At 43.6% G+C, this 20,960-nt stretch overlaps 1 protein-coding gene across 8 annotated transcripts in view; it reads left to right on the top strand.

Moving 5' to 3' along the window:
• COL8A2 (collagen type VIII alpha 2 chain) overlaps window positions 1-20,960 on the top strand; it is a 293,599-nt gene that overhangs the window by 256,578 nt on the left and 16,061 nt on the right. For 7 of the 8 annotated variants that reach the window (XR_009156632.1, XM_058196268.1, XM_058196263.1 and 4 more), the window contains one exon: window positions 6,437-6,617. Coding sequence is in view for 7 of the 8 variants with exons in the window: in XM_058196268.1 (XP_058052251.1) it covers window positions 6,458-6,617 (160 nt within the window). In the remaining variant the exon portion in view is untranslated. The remainder of the gene's footprint in view (window positions 1-6,436; window positions 6,618-20,960) is intronic. The other variant, XM_058196269.1, reaches the window with a different exon arrangement.

Below are 20,960 nucleotides of genomic sequence, written 5' to 3'. Positions count from 1 at the left end.
TTCCCCCATTGACTTTGCTTGTTGGAAGCTGACTGGAAAAGTCAAAAATTGTGATCACATGACCCCAGGACACTGCAGCTACCATAAATACATGCCAGCTGCCAAGCGTCCAAATTTTAATCATGTTATCATGGGGATGCTGCAGTGGTCATAAGTATAAGTCACTTTTTTCAGTGCCATTGTAACTTCAAATGATCACTAAAAAATAAACATAAGTCAAACTACCTGTAAGTTTAATGCTGTTCTGGGTGATTAGAGTCATAAGTACTGAAAATCCAGAGAAGGGAAGAAGTCTTATTCTCGGATTTAACCAGTGGTGAAATCCAATTTTTTTTCCCTACTGGTTCTGTGGGTGTGGCTTGGTGGGCATGGTGTGGCTTGGTGGGCATGGCAGAGGAAGGATACTGCAAAATCTCCATTCCCACCCCAGTCCAGGGGAAGGGTATTGCAAAATCTCCATTCCCACCACACTCTGCGACCAGCCAGAGGTGGTATTTGCCGGTTCTCCAAACTACTCAAAATTTCCGCTACCGGTTCTCCAGAACCTGTCAGAACCTGCTGGATTTCACCCCTGGATTTAACCTAAGATAAGAATCAAGATCACATGAAGTGTTAATACCACTTTATAATGCCTTGGTAAGGCCACACTTGGAATATTGCATCCAGTTTTGGGCGCCACGATGTAAAAAAGATGTTGAGACTCTAGAAAGAGTGCAGAGAAGAGCAACAAAGATGATTAGGGGACTGGAGGATAAAACATATGAAGAACGGTTGCAGGAACTGGGTATGTCTAGTTTAACAAAAAGAAGGACTAGGGGAGACATGATAGCTGTGTTCCAATATCTTAGGGGCTGCCACAAAGAAGAGGGAGTCAAACTATTCTCCAAAGCACCTGAGGGTAGAACAAGAAGCAATGGGTGGAAACTGGTCAAGGAGAGAAGCAACTTAGAACTAAGGAGAAATTTCCTGACAGTTAGAACAATTAATAAGTGGAACGACTTGCCTTCAGAAGTTGTGAATGCTCCAACACTGGAAATTTTTAAGAAAATGTTGGATAACCATCTGACTGAGATGGTGTAGGGTTTCCTGCCTGGGCAGGGGGTTGGACTAGAAGGCCTCCAAGGTCCCTTCCAACTCTGATGTTATGTTATGTTATGTTAAGAGAAATGACACTATTACACCCATGTAAGGACCTGCCAAACCTAGCCAGTGTTCAAATCCCTTTCTTATAGAGTGGGAGTGTCAAATTAGCGTTGTCACAGTGTCGCCACGTGACGTATCGCAACTTTTCCCACCTTCGCTAACCAGGTGTGGCCTGCGCATGACGCATCTGGCCCATGGGCCACGAGTTTTATTTATTTATTTATTTATTATTTAAATTTTTATACCGCCCTTCTCCCGAAGGACTCAGGGCGGTTTACAGGCAGATAAAATAAACAGTACTATTACAAAATAAATACTATTAAAATACCACTAAAAAACTTATTCAATTTGGCATAATTAAAATTTAGCAAATAATAAAACCCATTAAAACCCATTAAAACCCATTAAAACCCATTAAAACCCTTAAAACCCACGAATTTAAAAACTAATCCAGTCCAGCGCAGATGAATAAATGTGTTTTAAGCTCGCGACGGAAGGTTCGGAGGTCCGGAAGTTGACGAAGTCCTGGGGGGAGTTCGTTCCAGAGGGTGGGAGCCCCCACAGAGAAGGCCCTTCCCCTGGGTGTCGCCAGACGACACTGTCTCGCTGACGGCACCCTGAGGAGTCCCTCTCTGTGAGAGCGCACGGGTCGGTGAGAAGTATCCGGTAGCAGTAGGCGGTCCCGTAAGTAACCCGGCCCTATGCCATGGAGCGCTTTGAAGATGTTCACCAAAACTTTGACAACCCTTTGTAGAGTCTTTGTCCACTGCAGCCCCCTACCCGACTCAAACTAGTCTTTCCTTTTGTATTTATTTGTATTTATTTATTATTTTAACTTTTAACTATTTTAATTATTTTTGTGCTCTTGAACCTCTCTCCTGTCCCCTTCCTCTCTCTCATAGTCTGTCTCCACCTCACTGCTATTTCAAGGAGAGCAGCTCAGGAAATTCCAACCCAGTTCCTGGAGAACTTGCTCTCCCTTCCTTCCTTCCTTCCTTCCCTCCCAAAGCAGGAAAGGTCCAAAGTCTTTAATTTTTATGAATGGCGATTGCGGTTCAATTAGTCCACAGCACTTCTTGGTGTTCTGTGTCATTAAACCTGTCAGAAAATAATCTCTCCTTTGCTTCACACAGACCCTCGTTTGAAGCCCTGCTTCGGAAAATGTTGTTTGAGGGGAAACCAGTGTTTATGGAAAGCCTTTTAATTTTACACAAGTGGGCCCTTTAGCTCGTCTTATGAAGCATCATAAACCATCAAGATTCCTCATAAGCACTTGACCAAACAAACTTCCATTGACATTTCAAGAAGCACCACATTGAAGAGTTACTGCCTCTGGCAGGACTCCAAGCCAGAGAATTGTGCCTCTGACATATCCATTTTTTAAGCCGCCAAACGCAACGGGGGATTTTCTTCACACCCTTCCTTTGAGCCAAAGGCTTTCAAAGGCAGCAGAGTGAGCTCTGAGTTTTGGAAGGGGAGAAGTTTTCAAGAGCCAGATCTCAAAGAAATCTTCCGAAGCAGAGAAAAACAGAGTCAGAGAGACGTTTGTTTAGCATCTCTTACCTTTCCTTGACTACTTTAATTCTCTGATCAAGGTGGACACTTGCGTTAAGGATGCATTTTGGAGACAAGGCTTTCAAGGTATCCGTGCCTCGGCCTCGTTTAAAACAAATGGCCCGATTCAAAGTTATCAATAAAAAAGAATCCCTAGTGAAGGGACTAGTGGTGGGTTGCTCCCGGTTCTGTCCGGTTCTTGCAAACCGGTATTAAAAGCGGTGGGAGGCTCTGCCCACCCACTCGGATGTCATAATGGATGACATCCCTATGCACAGTCACTCACGCCCTCTTCACTTCCCGCCTGGATAACTGCAACACTCTCTACATGGGGCTCCCCTTGAAGAATACCCGGAGGCTTCAACTAGTCCCGAATGCGGCCACGCGGGTGATTGAGGGAGCGGCTCGAAGCTCCCATATAACACCTATCCTGCGCAAGCTGCACTGGCTTCCGGTTGCCTTCCGGGTGCAATTCAAGGTGTTGGTTCTCACCTTTAAAGCGCTCCATGGCTTAGGACCGGGTTACTTACGGGACCGCCTGCTGCTACCGGTGGCCTCCCATCGACCAGTGTGCTCCCACAGAGAGGGTCTCCTCAGAGTGCCGTCGGCCAGACAATGTCGACTGGCGACCCCCAGGGGGAGGGCCTTCTCTGCGGGGGCTCCAGCCCTCTGGAACGAGCCACCCCCAGGGATACGCCAACTCCCTGACCTCTGGGCCTTCCGGCGTGAGTTGAAGACTCTTTTATTTCATCATGCAGGACTGGCCTAATAGTTTTTTTAATGGGGGTTTTTAATAGTTTTTAGAATTTTCAGCCTATTTAAATTGATCTTTTAATTGTTTTTAATTTTTATATTTGTTGTTCTTAGTTGGCTGTAAACCGCCCTGAGTCCTTCGGGAGAAGGGCGGTATAGAAATTGAAATAATAAAATAAATGAAATATAAATAAATCTGCATGTGCTCCCGTTGCGAACCGATAGTGAAAGTAAGTAGAACCCACCCCTGGACGGGACGCAGGGCAGAAAACATTTGCATCACTCAGGTGACCCTGAGGACACAGATAAACCTCCAAGTGGCCTCAAGGACTCTCTGAAAGGATGCAAATGACCAGCTGTCTGCATCAAGGAATATAAATCCTTCCATTCCCCACTGTCCTGTCAGAGCTGAAGAAGCTTCTTGGATGAGAAGCGAAATGTCTTCAAAGGCAAAAACAAGAAAGTCCAGTTGCCTCTTGAAAAAAGCACCTTTGGGACAACCATAACCTGGATGACTGAGAATCTCCATAGACAGTAAGGAGAATATTTGTAGCTTGGTATTGAAATGAAGGCTCCTTGATGCTCTCTGGGCTTGGCTGTTTTCTTGCAGATCTTTCATTACCCAAACTAGGTAACATCACTGATGATGTTGTTACCTAGATAATAAGGGGTCTGCAAGAAAACAACCCAGATGAGAGAGCATCAAGGACCCTTGAATCAAACTTGCTTTTACAAGCTTCCTTTCTTGCCACATCTTCCAGAGTTTCTCTGTCTTCGCACTCAAGAAGCATCCCAACTGCTTGCAGCCTTGCCCAAACAGGTGCTCCCCAGATGTTCTTGGCTCCCGTTCCTATAATCATCCGACTGGGTGTGCCAGGGATATGTTGATTGAGATATAATGGGAGTTATGGTCCATTGCAACTGGAGGGGAGGGAGGGAGAGAAATGTGCTGAAATTATGAGCTCCTAATTCATCTTTTGAGTGCCTTCTGTAAAGGACGGCGAGAGATGGGTGGGTCCTCGAATCTTCAGAAGATACATAAAAAGAGAAGTTTGGTGGGCAGGAGAGGGCAGATGCCCCTGTTTTGATTCCACTCCCTTGTTTGCCCTCTTGATGGGAGTGATCTGACGATTGGTATGAAATGAGCAAAGCAATGCAGGAGTTCCCAGAACTCTCAGAAGTTCTTCTAGGCCTTATTGATCTTTATTTTTTGCATCGGAAAAGCTCTCTTCCATATTGAAATTTCAAGAAGAAGAAGAATCGGGAAGTGGGGTATTTCCATGTGCTTTCAGCATTTCCACAAGTGCTTATGAGCTCCAGAAGGGCTCATGGTGACTCATGCCTTAATCAACACTTGCTTGGACTACTGCAATGGGATTTACATGGAGCTGCCACTGAAGAGCATCTGGAAGCTGCAGCTGGTTCAAAGTACAGCGGGATTTTGGTACTGCATGAGACCTCCCAGTAGTGTTCCAAGTGCAATTGAAGGTGCTGGTTGTGAACTTTAATACGCTACATGGAATGGAATTGGGTTATTTGTGGGATTGCCCACCCTCAATGGCTTCTGCCTATCCTTACCAGATCTAGCAGAGGAGGCCTACTCTATCTTCTCTGTCATGGTCATTATGGAACATCTTCCCTGGCCCTGATCCTATCGGCCTTCAGGAAAACAGGGAAAATCTGGCTCCCCCCTCCCCCGGGTACTGAGGCCAGGAAGTTGATGGATCTGGTATGGGTTAGTTGGTGGATAAGCAGAAGTTTTATAGGGGCCTCAGCCTTGTTTCTTGGTTTAAATGGTCTTTTTGCTGTATGGTTTTTTATTTTGTTCCTTTTGGTAGATGGGATGGAAGGATGGATCCAGTGAAGAAATCCAATTTTTTTTACTACCGGTTCTGTGGGTGTGGGTTGGTGGAGGTGGTGTGACTTGGTAGGCATGGCAGGATCCTGCAAAATCTCCTTTCCCACCACATTCCAGGGGAAGGATACTGCAAAATCCCCATTCCCACCCCGCTCTGGGACCAGCCAGAGGTGGTATTTGACGGTTCTCTGAACTACTAAAAATTTCTGCTACCGGTTCTCCAGAACCTGTCAGAACCTGCTGGATTTCACCCCTGGATGGATCCCATAAAAGTTTTTAGAAAATCATATCATAAAGGTAGAAGGGACCTTTCTCACCCCTGCTTAGGCTCTTCCATTAGTTCTTCCACTGCTTCATAGCTCATGCAATCAAGATATTTCTTCTTCTTATGAATTTGGATGTCCTTTTGCAAAGCTTCCACTCAATTGATAGCAAGGTAATTTACTGTAGTCCAGCTCTGATTTTGAAAGTGTATCCAGAAAGCAAGGAGAAAGTTGAGATAGTAGAGATCATTCATGTTGTTGGAGATTACAGGTGTTCATGGCTGTCCCTAAAGCACCCATTTTGTGAATCTATACACCTTCTCGTGGTAGTGGCATTGGTACAGCATTTGTGGCATGCTCTCAAAACCCCTGAATTCTTGCTACACCACAAACAATTACCTGCCTGGAGGATTAATATGGTGAGTTGAAAGTTGTGACCTATGATTGGACAGGAAAAGAACTAGGTTCACAATGCTTAAACAGCTGAGGAGAAATCAAGATGCGGTACCAAAGCCAAGCTTTACTCTCAAAAGGGCTGCCCTTTCCCCACTTTTATTCTGGCTCATCTGCCTTCAATAATAGCTTGGAGGTTCCCTCAAATAACTTTCTTCTTCTTCCTCTTCTTCTTCTTTCCTCCTCCTCCTCCTCTTCCTCTTCCTATTCTTCCTCTTTCCTCTTCCTCTTCCTCCTCCCCCCCCCTCCTCCTCCTCCTCTTCCTCCTCCTCCTCCTCCTCCTCCTCCTCTTCTTTCTTCTTCTTCTTCTTCTTCTTCTTCTTCTTCTTCTTCTTCTTCTTCTTCTTCTTCTTCTTCTTCTTCTTCTTTCCTCCTCCTCCTCCTCCTCCTCCTCCTCCTTCTTCTTTTACAGGGAGACTCTCAGCAAGGCACCATGTTCCATGAAGTGGCTCTGTGGTTGCTGGTGGGCATCCGAATCGCTGCAATAGCCGGAGGGGGCCCTGGAGGAGGTTATGCGCAGATGAAATACATGCAGCCGGTGGTGAAAGGGCCCCTTGGCCCTCCATTCCGAGAAGGTAAAGGCCAGTACGTAGGTAAGTGGCACCCAGCGGTGTGCAGGGAAGCCAAATTTGAGAGAGGACAAAAAAAGGTTTGCTTTGGAAAGAAATTCAGCCTCTCATCTTAACCTTGTTTATGTTGGCTTTGTGGTTTGAGATATCTTTTATGGCTTTTGCGTTTCTCATTTGAGTGTGTGTTACAGTAAACTGCCCTGAAAAGCTTGCCAGATGCTGATGAAATGCCTTAGATATATGAATTACATTTAAAGATGTCTGTCTAGTTTTCCCCAGCAAGATAAAGGGGAGATAAAATGATATCTTTATTTGGCCTCTGCTGTCTGATTCCCACAATCCCTTCCCTTTTACAATGGGAACCAATGTTAACCAAGAGATATTTTGGGGCCCAACTGGGAATTACCAAAGGAAATTAGACTGGTCAGATTCATGCAGCACGTTTATTGGATTAACCCTCTTCTTGGATTGCTCACTTCACAGAGTAACAGAGTTGGAAGGGACCTTGGAAGTCTTCTAGTCCAACCCCCTACTCAAACAGGAGACCCTATGCCAGAGGTCTGCAAACTTGGCTCTTTTAAGACTTGTGGACTTCAACTCCCAGAATTCTTCAACCAGCTGGCTGAGGAACTCTGGGAGTTGAAGTCCACAAGTCTTAAAAGAGCCAGGTTTGCAGACCCCTGCCCTACGCCATTTCAGACTTCACCGAATGAGAATTGAAAAACATGTCTACTTGTTGAATAACATATTGTGCCACAAAAAAGATAGCCAAGTTTCTGCCTAACTAAGCTTTAATTTAAGCATAATTTAATTTAAGCATAAATGCAGGTGCTAGGTTTTTAAGTGACCTGGTTAAGGAACGCTCCCTCTGCAGGTGGTTGTATCCACACAATCTACTTATCCAGGTCAGGTAAAGATCTAAACATCCACAGAATGTGCTAAACTTGGTTAGTGTTAGCCCGCATTTGGCCTTTGGTTAGGCATGATGCAAATCCAGGAAATGGGCCATTTGCAGTAATCGGTTAAATTCTATCTTGCGAAAGAGAGATCACAAGCTAACAGTGCTTATCCAGGAATGACAAGTGTCTGGTGTGAAGTTTCCAAGAGTGATTACCGTTGTTCTCCCCTTGACAGTTGCCAAGGGGAAAAAAGTCTGGGGCACAAATGGAAATGAGAGAGATGAAGGCCTTCTTCGTGATTGTAATAAGCCAAGGAAAAGAAACCCTCTAAACAAGTAGCGTGCAATGGGAGAACATTGTTAATTACATAGAATGTGGCTGCATGTTTTAAAAGAACAGGAAGGGCTTAGAAGGAATTGTGATGCTCAGAAGCATCCCCACCCAGTTTGGATAATTCCCAGACTTCAGTCACAAATTTAAAATATAGTTTACCCTCTAATCTGCAAGGGGAGAATTGGTTACCTCACAAAGGAGCTGCATTTGAGTATTAAAATACTCAGCTCTGAAGCCCAGGGACAAGTCTCAACAGTTCTGCATTTGAATCGGATTTTACAGGTTAAACATGGTAAGACTGTATCAGCCAAGCACTCTGCTTCTCTCGTACAATCACGGCTTACAGACGTGATTAGCTGCCTTAGACAGAAAACTCTTTGGTGGCTGTTCACTGCTTCCACAGGAAACTTTTGACTGGCCCACCTACCATGTTTTCTGGAATTTAGCCATTTTCCCCCTCTTGACAATGAACTTTTCATCTAAAACGATACAGTCAAGGTTGACCATCAGATCTAACATCTGATGGACTTTCAAGATGGAAGGACCAAAGTCTGTCTTCACCCATGCTCATCTTTTTCACTGTTTCTGCCTTCAAAGATCTTGTCGAAAGGCACTTGGTTAATTTATTGAGGAAGGAGGCATAGAGGAAAAGAACAGTTTCGGGTAAAGATGGTGATTTAAGAAGACACCGGAAAAGGTTATTGAATCCAAGCAGGGCTGATGAGGAGAGTTACCTGGTTAGCAAGGTAAATCACTAGAGAAAGGTTTCCCTGTACAGTTGTGCCCAACTCTAGGGCATGGTGCTTATCTCTGTTTCTTGGCCAAGGGAGCCAGTGTTGTCCAAAGACAATTTCTGTGATCATGGAGCCAGTATGACTATATGCCAAAGGAGCATGGAACTCTCTAACTTTCCCACCAAAGTGGTTGCTATTTATCTATTGCATTTGAATAGAATAGAATAATAGAATAGAATAGAATTTTTTTATTGGCCTAGTGTGATTGGACACACAAGGAATTTGTCTTGGTGCATATGCTCTCAGTGTACATAAAAGAAAAGATACGTTCATCAAGGTACAACATTTACAACACAATTGATGGTCAATATATCAATATAAATCATAAGGATTGCCAGCAACAAGTTATAGTCATGCAGTCATAAATGGAAAGAGATTGGTGATGGGAACTTAACAGAGTTGGAAGAGACCTTGGAGGTTTTCCTCACCCAAAAGAAAGTTCAAGATCTTGCCCACATCTCCCACATGTCCACCACAGCTCCAATCAGTTTTTTCTTGAACAGAAGACATCCTCCAATTTCGTCTTTGCACAGTTGCCAGACACCACGGCTCTGAGCTTCTATAGAGAATTTTGTTATGGCTAAATCTACTTCACTGTTGCAATTCCCCCCTCCCAACTTCCCACGGTAGGATTGTGGCAGACCTGGACCAGGGGTGGAAGCCATATTATCTTTCGGATACGGTTCGGACCGTATTGCCTGATCCGATAGCGATGGCAGAAGGTGGTTCGGAGAGCCAGTAGCAAAAATCCCTGCACCACCCCCCATGCCCAGCTAAGCCGGGCAATCATCAGAGGGTTTTTTTTTAACTTTTAAAAGCATTTTTTTTTCAGCCAAAAAAATGCTTTTAAAATTTTTTTAAAAAGCCTCTGATGATCGCGCGGCTCAGCTGGGATCGTCAGAACCTTTTAAAAGCATTTTTTCTACAACCTAAGAGGTTGTAGAAAAAATGCTTTTAAAAGTTAAAAAAAAAAGTTGGCCATGCCCACCCAGTCACATTACCCCACCACCATCAAGCCACGCCCACAGAACCAGTAGTAACAAATTTTACATTTCGCCCCTGGCCTGGACCCTGAAGGCACAAAGATAATATGGCTTCCAGGCATGACACACATATTTCCTTGCTTTTAAACTGCTAGGTGGGCAGAAACTGGGGCAAGAACAGGAACTCACCCTGTTGTATAGAGTTGGGTCTCAAACTTGGGCTGTCAGCTCTCCAAGTTCCACTTCTTTAACCGCTGAGTCCCCTTTGATGAGGAGACTAGTTAGCAAGGTGAATCACTCGACCTGGCTTAATCTCCCAGGAACAATTTTGGCAAGAGACAATGTGCAGATAATTGTATTGAAATGCTGGATGTGGCATTCTAATGATCTCTTTAAGACAGAAGCTGATTTGTGTCATTAATTCCTCTATCTTGCAACAAAGCTGTTGGTTTTAAAAAAAAGTAGTTAGAAGTTGCTGAGCTTGAAAATAAATTGGCTGCTGGTATATGTGTACTTCATATATGTGTACTTCAGAGATATGTGTACTTCAGAAATAGGGTTCCTCTATCCCAGGGGTCTGCAAACTTGGCTCTTTAAGACTTGTGGACTTCAACTCCCAGAGCTTTGCTGGCTGAGGAACTCTGGGAGTTGAAGTCCACAAGTCTTAAAAGAACCAAGTTTGCAGGCCCCTGCTCTATCCTACAGTGACAAAGACCCAGGACCGACTTCAGAATGGGGACTATGTATTTCTCAGTCACCGGGATTCACAGAATAGAGTAGAATAGAATGTTTTATTGGCCAAGTGTGATTGGACACACAAGGAATTTGTCTTGGTGCATAAGCTCTCAGTGTACATAAAAGAAAAGATACCTTCATCAAGGCACAACACTTTTACAACACTTAATGATAGTCATAGGGTACAAATTTAACACAACAAGACAAGACAAGAGCTAATCTCTGGTAGTAGTTGTATAATTAGATTTTGGAAAGGGCAACCCCACCATTAACATTGCTGGAGTATCCTTTCATAATTTGGAGAGATGGACGTGAGAACCCAGAGCCCAGAAGTTTACACTGGTTTATTTACTTTTGTTTATTTGTATCCCACCTTTATTACTTTGACAAATAACTCCAGGCGGCAGCCATATCCAACATTTTTCCCTCCTTCTTCTTTTTCACAACAACCCTGTTTTTTGTTTTTTTTTTGTTTTTTTTATTTGCATTTATATTCCGCCCTTCTCCGAAGACTCAGGGCGGCTTACACTATGTTAAGCAATAGTCTTCATCCATTTGTATATTATATACAAAGTCAACTTATTGCCCCCCCAACAATCTGGGTCCTCATTTTATCTACCTTATAAAGGATGGAAGGCTGAGTCAACCTTGGGCCTGGTGGGACTTGAACTTGCAGTAATTGCAAGCAGCTGTGTTAATAACAGACTGTCTTAGTCCATTGAGCCACCAGAGGCCCTGTTAGGTGGCTTGGGCTGAGAGAGAGGACTGCCCCAAGATCACCCAGCTGGCTTTCATAGCTAAGGTGGGACAAACTCAGTTTGCCTCTTTCTAGCTTGCTGCCATAATTACCAGATTGTATAAACCATATTTTTTGGAGTATAAAATGCACCTTAGTTTTTGGGGAGGAAAATAAGAAAAAGGCTATTTGGCAGGTGGATCAGTTTCCCAGAATACCCGCAATCAGCTGTTCCCAGAGGGTGAATTTTAGCAACAAGTTCCTTGGTTGTGAGCTCTTGTGTCTTGCCTGGTTTGTTTGTTTTTTTGCTTTTTTTTTCTGCCTCTGAAAGCTTCCGAAACAGAGCTTCAGAAAAAAAGCCTCTAAAGCTCTGTTTGAAGGCTTTTTTTCTGAAGCTCTGTTTGGGGGCTTCTTTTCTGAAGCTCCATTTCTGATGCTTTTTTCAGCCTCTGAAACCTCTGTTTGAGAAGCTGGGTGGGGCTACATTCGGAGTATAAGACGCACCCGGATTTTCACCCTCTGTTTTGGGGGGGAAAGGTGTGTCTTATAGTCCGAAAAATACGGTAATAGTACATGAAGTTTGGTGTTTCTTGAACGCTGTTATAGCCAGTGAAAAGAAATCTTTTCCACTCAGTGTGGACAATTCCAAGCCTAGAAACAGCACCAAGAGGAAATGTTTTGCTGCACATCAAATCATTAACCATTTGTGCACCAAGAAAGAACCAGGTTACTTGCCAAAAAAGTAGCTCCATAGGCAAGACATTCAACCCTGAAAACCCATCCCTTTAATTAAGATTAAGCATAGACTAGTGCTGCTGTGTAACAGGGTGAGCTCCCGTTACTTGTCCCAGCTTCTGCTAACCTAGCAGTTTCGAAAGCATGTAAAAATGCAAGTAGAAAAAATAGGGACCACCTTTGGTGGGAAGGTAACAGTGTTCCGTGTGCCTTTGGCCAGTAACATGACCACGGAGATGTCTTCGGACAGCGCTGGCTCTTCGGCTTTGAAACGGAGATGAGCACTGCCCCCTAGGGTCGGCAACGACTAGCACGTAAGTGCGAGGGGAACCTTTACCTTTACCTAAGCCTACACGATGCGATCAATACCGTGTTTTGTTTACAATGTTTATTTGCAAGACATGATTATCGGTTATCTGGGAAATCTTTGAAGAGCCCACGTCTACTTACAAATAGCCCTCAACTTACAACAGTAATTGAGCCCATAATTTTAGTTGTAAGTTGTGGCAGTCTTTAGGTGGGTCACCATATGTCCATAACCGATTTTATTATGATTTTTTGTAACGGTCGTTAAGTGAACCCATTGTCCGCTATAAGGTGTGGGGTTGTTTTTTTTGCTGGCTTCCAGCAAAAACACACTGTAAATTGCAGTCATGTGACTGCAGGGCACTGCCAACAGCCATACATTTTGGGCAGTTGCCAAGGTCCCAAAATTTATTTATTTTATTTCATCTATTTATTTTTTCAATCATATATAAGATAACAGGTAAAAGTGTAAACATAATTTGGATACATGAAAAGAGTAAGTAAGAAAGGAATATTAGGACAGGGATGGAAGGCACATTGGTGCACTTATGCGCGCCCCTTACAGACCTCTTAGGAATGGGGTGAGGTCAACAGTAGACAGTCTAAGGTTAAAGTTTTGGGGGTTTGGGGAAGAAACTACAGAGCCAGGTAGTGCATTCCAGATATTGACCACTCTATTACTGAAGTCATATTTTCTGCAATCAAGTTTGGAGTGGTTTACCTTGAGTTTGTATCTATTGTATGCTCGTGTATTGTGGTTGAAGCTGAAGTAGTCATTGACAGGTAGGACATTGTGGTAGATAATTTTATGTACTATGCTTAGGTCAGACTGAAGTCAGCGTAGTTCTAAGTTGTCTAAGCCCAAAATTTGGAGTCTGGTGGCATAAGGTATTTTATTGCGAGCAGAGGAGTGGAGGACTCTTCTTGTGAAATATCTCTGGACTCTCTCGATTGTATTTATGTCCGATATGCAGTGCAGGCATCCTTTGTGACATTAGAACTTTGAATTCTGGGTTGTAAGAACTTTTTTTTGGGGGGGGGGGCTGTTGTAGCTTCAGATAGTTGCTAAGTGACTATAGGTGAAGGACTATAAGTAATAAATTACAAAATTTCCTCCTCCAACTGGAGTTGACTGCCAGAGGACGTGTTAATCCTAAACGACCCCATTAAGATCACTGCCTGATTTTTTTTTAAAATGTATAAATAAATTGTTTTAAAAAAAGAAAAAAGTTCGCTGCCTGATCTTCACATGATAGCATCTTCCCAAAAGTTTCCTTCGCGCAACCCAATGATGTGCAGAGCCATTATTTGTGCTACTTTCCATTCTCGAGTTCTCCATCTGGTTGCCTGTGGTTAAGCTGTAGGACAAGAGGATTTCCACGTGGCACCAGACTGTGGAAATCTCTGTCCAAAGCAGCTCCTTGATTGTCTTTGAACGGCCAGTTCCTGACACGGCCTCTTGCTGAATCATCAATATACAGTATTTATTCTCAAATGTATTTATTTTGTTTTGCCGAAGTACCAACCTGGTCCAAGTTTTCATTCCCTTGGATGACACTAACTTTAGACTTCCCATTTTTATCCCCCCTTTAAGGATTATAGTAATAATAACAGAGTTGGTAGGGACTTTGGAGGTCTTCTAGTCCAACCCCCTGCCCAGGCAGGAAACCCTACACAATTTCACAACATTTTCTTAAAAATTTCCAGTGTTGGAGCATTCACAACTTCTGCAGGCAAGTTGTTCCACTGATCAATTGTTCTAACTGTCAGGAAATTTCTCCTTAGTTCTAAGTTGCTTCTCTCCTTGATTAGTTTCCACCCGTTGCTTCTTGTCCTGCCCTCAGGTGCTTTGGAGAACAAGTTGAGTCCCTCTTAACACAAAGAGGGAGGGTCCACCTATTCTCCAAAGCATCTGAAGGCAGGACAAGAAGCAGCAGATGAATAGAATAGAATAGAATAGAATAGAATAGAATAGAATAGAGTTGGAAGGGATCTTGGAGGTCTTCTAGTCCAACCCCCTGCCCAGGCAGGAGACACTACACCATGTCAGACAGATGGTTATCCCAACATTTTCTTAAAAACTTCTAGTGTTGGAGCATTCACAACTTCTGCAGGCAAGTTGTTCCACTTATTTTTTTTTAATTTGCATTTATATCCCGCCCTTCTCCGAAGACTCAGGGCGGCTTACACTATGTTAAGCAATAGTCTTCATCCTATTTGTATATTTATATACAAAGTCAACTTATTGCCCCCAATAATCTGGGTCCTCATTTTTACCTACCTTATAAAGGATGGAAGGCTGAGTCAACCTTGGGCCTGGTGGGACTAGAACCTGCAGTAATTGCAGGCAGCTGTGTTAATAACAGACTGTCTTACCAGTCTGAGCCACAGACTGATTGTTCTAACTGTCAGGAAATTTCTCCTTAGTTCTAAATTGCTTCTCTCCTTGATTAGTTTCCACCCATTGCTTCTTGTCCTGCCCCCAGGTACTTTGGAAAACAAGTTGAGTCCCTCTTAACACAAAGAGAGGGGGTCCACCTATTCTCCAAAGCATCTGAAGGCAGGACAAGAAGCAACAGATGAATAGAATAGAATAGAATAGAATAGAATAGAATAGAATAGAAGAGTTGGAAGGGATCTTGGAGGTCTTCTAGCCCAACACCCTGCCCAGGCAGGAGACACTGCACCAGGTCAGACAGATGGTTATCCCAATATTTTCTTAAAAACTTCTAGTGTTGGAGCATTCACAACTTCTGCAGGCAAGTTGTTCCACTTATTTTTTTTAATTTGCATTTATATCCCGCCCTTCTCCGAAGACTCAGGGCGGCTTACACTATGTTAGCAATAGTCTTCATCCTATTTGTATATTTATATACAAAGTCAATTTATTGCCCCCAACAATCTGGGTCCTCAATTTACCTACCTTATAAAGGATGGAAGGCTGAGTCAACCTTGGGCCTGGTGGGACTAGAACCTGCAGTAATTGCAGGCAGCTGTGTTAATAACAGACTGTCTTACCAGTCTGAGCCACAGATTGATTGTTCTAACTGTCAGGAAATTTCTCCTCAGTTCTAAGTTGCTTCTCTCCTTGATCAGTTTCCACCCATTGCTTCTTGTTCTACCCTCGGGTGCTTTGGAGAATAGTTTGACTCAGTCGTTGATTGCGGTACTTACTTCGGGTTAAATTGGTTTAAGCCCATGATGGAAACCTGTGGCATGCAGAGCCCTCTCTGTGGGCACACGCGCCATCACCAGCTGCTCTTCTGGGTTCCGGTGCACATATGTGTGCTGAAGCGCTGGAAATCAGCCCCAAAAATGGCGAAAAAACAGGCCGTTTTTCGGACCGTTTTCCGGCAGTTTTTGGCGTGGCCCAAAAAACACCCCAAAAAAGGTGATGCATGGGCCGGGCAGCTGGTCTTTGGGTTTCCGGTGCTCCGGTGCACAAACATGCATGCGCGTTCTGGTTTGGGAACTTGGTACCGAAAAGGTTCCCCATCACTGGTTTAAGCGATTTGGGAGGCCTAGTTAGGCTGAAACAGAATTCAAACACAAGCAAATTGATTGATCCTCAAAGATGACTTTGCTTTCACCCATCACACAGGAGATGTTCTGCCTGTTTTGCATTAAATTTCTCCAGACTTTAATGAGCACATCTAGAATTAATTCTGCCGCCTAAATTTCTTATCCAGGTAGTCCTCGACTTAACGACCACAATTATGGAGCCCAACATCTCTGCTGAAAGCAAAACATTCATTAAGTGAATTTTGTCCCATTTTACGACCGCTCATGCCACACTTGTCAAGTGACTCACTGCAGTTGTTAAGTGTTGTGACCCAGGCCCAAGTAGGTAGTAATAAACTTAGTCTGTGGAAAAACAAACTTTATTCAAAGAACTGGGAGTTACTTCATTCCCAGTGTCGTTCAACTCAAAGTAAAACAAATGCCTCCCAACACAAATTCCTCAGTTATCTAACAAACCTTTGACCAATTAGGCAAACTGCCAAAGGCCCTTCCTGGCAAACGCCCAGAAGCCACAAAAACAAAGATGTACACGAAGCAGAGGACGCAGCTACAACGTTGTTTTCCGGCAAGCTGAAACACTGGTGCTGGTCTGTTTTAAGCCTTACGGGAGGGGCCAGTCATCTCTCGGCCCTACTCCCTAGTCGTCCTCTATGCTTGAGCTGCTCTTGCCTTCTGGCAGCTCTTCTCATGCATGCATTAGGAACAGGCTCCTCCTGTTCCTCTGCCTCACTCCTGTCAGTCTCTGGAGGCTCTGGAGTCCGCACCTCACTCCCTGATGGCCCTGGCCTCACCTCAGCCTCATCGCTGTCTGACTCCGTTGCCAGCTCCGCAGGCTGCTGACGGACCACAACATTAAGTGAAACTGGCTTCGCCTTTGTCTTTGCTTGTCAGAAGGTCGCAAAAGGGGATCACATGATCCTGGGACACTGCAACCATCATAAATACATGCCAATTTCCAAGCAGGCAGATTGTGATCATGTGACCATGGGGATGTTGCAAACATAAGTGTGAAAAATGCTCATACTTTTTTTTCAGTGCTGTTGTAGCTTCGAATGGTCGCTAAATGAACTGTTGTAAGTCGAGGACTACCTATATATAGAATGCTAGCTTTGCCTACGTATGGAGATATATGGGAAGCCTTCTTCCTGACAACCAAGTTTTTGTTTCAAGGGGTTGGTCACGTACATTACTCTCTCTATTTGTCTGTGGAGATTCTCAATCATCCAGGTCATGATTGTCCCAAAGAGGCATTTTTTAGAGCTGAAGAAGCTTCTTGGATGAAAAGCAAAACATCTTCAAAGAAAAAACCAGAAAGTACCTCTTGAAAAAGCACCTTTGGTTCTCCCTCTATTCTGACACAGTCTGGTTCAGATCAGTGGTGAAATCCAATTTTTTTTACTACTGGTTCTGTGGGTGTGGCTTGGTGGGCATGGCAGGGGAAGGCTACTGCAAAATCTCCATTCCCACCCCACTCCAGGGGAAGGATACTGCAAAATCTCCATTCTCTCCCCACTCCAGGGGAAGGATATTGCAAAATCTCCATTCCCACCCCACTCTGGGACCAGCCAGAGGTGTTATTTGCTGGTTCTCAGAACTACTCAAAAGGCTCAGGGGCTAGGACGCTGAGCTTGTCGGCAGTTGAGCAGTTGAGCGGTTCGAATCCCTAGTGCTGCCATGTAACGGGGTGAGCTTTTGTTACTTGTCCCAGCTTCTGCCAACCTAGCAGTTCAAAAGCATGTAAAAAATGCAAGTAGAAAAATAGGGACTACTTTTGGTGGGAAGGTAACAGCATTCCGTGCGTCTTTGCCGTTGAGTTATGCCAACCACATGACCACGGAGACGTCTTCGGACAGCGCTGGCTCTTCGGCTTTGAAACGGAGATGAGCACCACCCCCTAGAGTCAGGAACGACTAGCACATATGTGTGAGGGGAACCTTTACCTTTACCTTTACAGAACTACTCAAAATTTCTGCTACCGGTTCTTCAGAACCTGTCAGAACCTGTTGGATTTCACCCGTTTCAGATTAACTTTCTAGCGGGGGGGGGGGGGAAATTGGATTGCGGTGCAATGTATCAACTCAAAAGGGGACACATAGTCAAGCAAAGCTCCTTTTAAACCATTGCTTCTCAACCTTGACAACTTTTGGATGTGTGGACTTCAAATCCAGGTGCTGGTTACTACCTTTAAAGCACTCCATGGCTTAGGGCCAGGTTATTTACGGGACCGCCTACCGCTACCAATTGCCTCCCACCGACCTGTGCGCTCTCACAGAGAGGGACTCCTCAGGGTGCCGTCTGCCAAGCAATGTCGGCTGGCGGCTCCCAGAGGAAGGGCCTTCTCGGTGGGGGCTCCCACCCTCTGGAACGAACTTCCCCCGGGACTCCGTCAACTTCCTGACCTTCGGACCTTTCGCCGCAAGTTGAAGACATACTTATTTATTCGCGCAGGACTGTCATAGAATTTTTAGTAGTTTTTAATATTTGGATTCTAATTTTATTTAATGGGTTTTATTGTTTTAAACGGATTTTAATTTGGCCTTATATTTAATAAGTTTTTTAATTATTGTTTTATTGTGTACTTCTTTACTGTTTTACTTGGCTGTGAACCGCCCTGAGTCCTTCGGGAGAAGGGCAGTATAAAAGTTAAATAAATAAATAAATAAATAAATAAATAAATAAATAAATAAATAAATAAATAAATAAATAAATAAATAAATAAATAAATAAATTCCCCATCAGAAATACATAAAAGTTTAATAAATAAATAAATAAATAAATAAATAAATAAATAAATAAATAAATAAATAAATAAATAAATAAATAAATAAATAAATAAATAAAGGGCCGGTTTAGCTCACGCTGGTAAAAGCCTGTTATTAAGAACACAGTAGCCTGCAATTACTGCAGGTTCGAGCCCGGCCCAAGGTTGACTCAGCCTTCCATCCTTTATAAGGTAGGTAAAATGAGGACCCAGATTGTTGGGGGTGCAATAAGTTGACTTTGTAAAAATATACAAATAGAATGAGACTATTGCCTTATACACTGTAAGCCGCCCTGAGTCTTCGGAGAAGGGCGGGGTATAAATGTAAACAAAAAATAAATAAATAAATAAATAAATAAAATAAATAAATAAATAAATAAATAAATAAATAAATAAATAAATAAATAAATGAGTCCTTGAGTGGCGCAGACTGCTAAACAGTCTGTTATTAACAACAGCTGCCTGCAATTATTGCAGGTTCAAGTCCCACCAGGCCCAAGGTTGACTCAGCCTTCCATCCTTTATAAGGTAGGTAAAATGAGGACCCAGATTGTTGGGGGGGCAATAAGTTGACTTTGTATATAATATACAAATGGATGAAGACTATTGCTTAACATAGTGTAAGCCGCCCTGAGTCTTCGGAGAAGGGCGGGATATAAATGTAAATAAAAAAAAATAAAAAAAAATTCCCCATCAGAAATACATGGTGGTTCCCAGCTGGGAAATTCTGAGATTCGAAGCCCACACATCTCCAAAAGTTGCCAATGTTGAAAAAGCCCTGTTGTCAGCTTTGGAAGCCATACTAGGCCGAAGGCTTCCATGCGCTGCCACAATTCTCCTCTGTGGGAAAGGAGGGGAGGAGGGTGATAATGCAAGGGATTATTAGGCATAACAACATTTTTCTGTTGGTCAAGGTCAGGCTGGGTTCGCATCTGGAGAAGGAGTGGCTGGAGTGATGCTTCGACATGGGATGGTTGAGGATTGGAGCATGTGACCGGCAGAGGGGTCATGAGGGTGGAGATTTTGGAGTTTGAATTACTGAGAGACGAACCCGAATCCCCAGTTTCGGTTTTCATCCAACTGTGCCAGTTTACCTATGCTAGTAAAAGAACTTGGAAAGAAAATGGCTTCGGAGGTTCTTCTGCAGGAGGGGTAATACATTTCCTCCCAAAATTCTACTCCAGACAAGGTTGGTCATTGCACTGTATACCTGTTGCACAAATCACCATCTAGCAATCTGACACCCGCCTTGTGTAGACTCTGCATTTGCAGAGATGAAGGTTAAATTTGGATGCTTGAAATCACGAGGTTCTTGTGGCAACTTCTCCAGAGGATAAATGTGATTAGAAGCTGAGGACTTAACACCTTTTAATAAAATAAGTTAGTTGGATAGGATGCTACCAGGCGCCTTCTGATTTGTGGGACTTTGGAGGCGCTCCCTGTTTTAGCAACTCGATAATCTGAGAAATTCTATGTTTGGCAAGGAGTTCCTGAGAACTGGATCACTGTTTATAGAGCTGTAACAGGTTAGAGAAGCAATCTCTTCCCTTATCGTGTAATCTAATAAGAGAAAACTCCATTGTGCAGGAATGATATATAGCGCTAAGCTACCAAATAGCTTAGCTGGCATTTAAAACCTGCATCTGGAATCAAAGCATGTTTAAACACAAAATGGATCATGGGTATTTCCTACCCGCACCACGTTTTCCAGTGTTAGCAAAGTTTTTCTTTCTTCCTTTTCTTGAAAATAATTTTATTAAAAGTTTGGAAAAGACCGATTAAAAAATAGGTAAAGGTAAAGGTTCCCCTCGCACATACATGCTAGTCGTTCCTGACTCTAGGGGGTGGTGCTCATCTCCGTTTCAAAGCCAAAGAGCCGGCGCTGTCCGAAGACGTCTCCATGATCATGTGGCCAGCATGACTCAACGCCAAAGGCGCACGGAACGCTGTTACCTTCCCAGCAAAGGTGGTCCCTATTTTTTCTACTTGCATTTTTTACATGCTTTCGAACTGCTAGGTTGGCAGAAGCTGGGACAAGGAACGGGAGCTCACCCTGTTACATGGCAGCACTAGGGATTCGAACCGCTGAGCTGCCGACCTTTCGATCGACAAGCTTAACGTCCTAGCCCCTGAGCCACTATTAAAAAATAGCAGAAACTAAAAAAAGAAAAGAAAAAAGTACAGGTAGCCCTCTACGTACAACAGTTCATTTAGTGGCTGTTCAAAGTTACAACGGCACTGGAAAAAGTGACTTATGACCGTTTTTCACACTTACGACCATTGCAGCATCCCCAGGGTCACATGATCAAAATTTGGACAACTGACATGTATTCATGATGGTTGCAACGTCCCAGGGTCATATGAACCCCTTTTGTGATCTCCTGACCACCAAAGTCACGTGTGAGATTCACTTAACAACCATATCACTAACATAACAACTGCAGGGATTCGCTTAACGACTGTGGGAAGAAAGGTCATAAAAATGGGGCAAAACTGCCTTGACAAATGTCTCACTCAGCTACAGAAGTGCTGGGCTCAATTGCGGTCGTAAGTCAAGGACTAC

This window comes from Ahaetulla prasina, chromosome 10 (genome assembly GCF_028640845.1).
Source record: "Ahaetulla prasina isolate Xishuangbanna chromosome 10, ASM2864084v1, whole genome shotgun sequence".
Taxonomy (NCBI): domain Eukaryota; kingdom Metazoa; phylum Chordata; class Lepidosauria; order Squamata; family Colubridae; genus Ahaetulla; species Ahaetulla prasina.
This window is presented reverse-complemented; position numbering and strand designations above follow the sequence as displayed.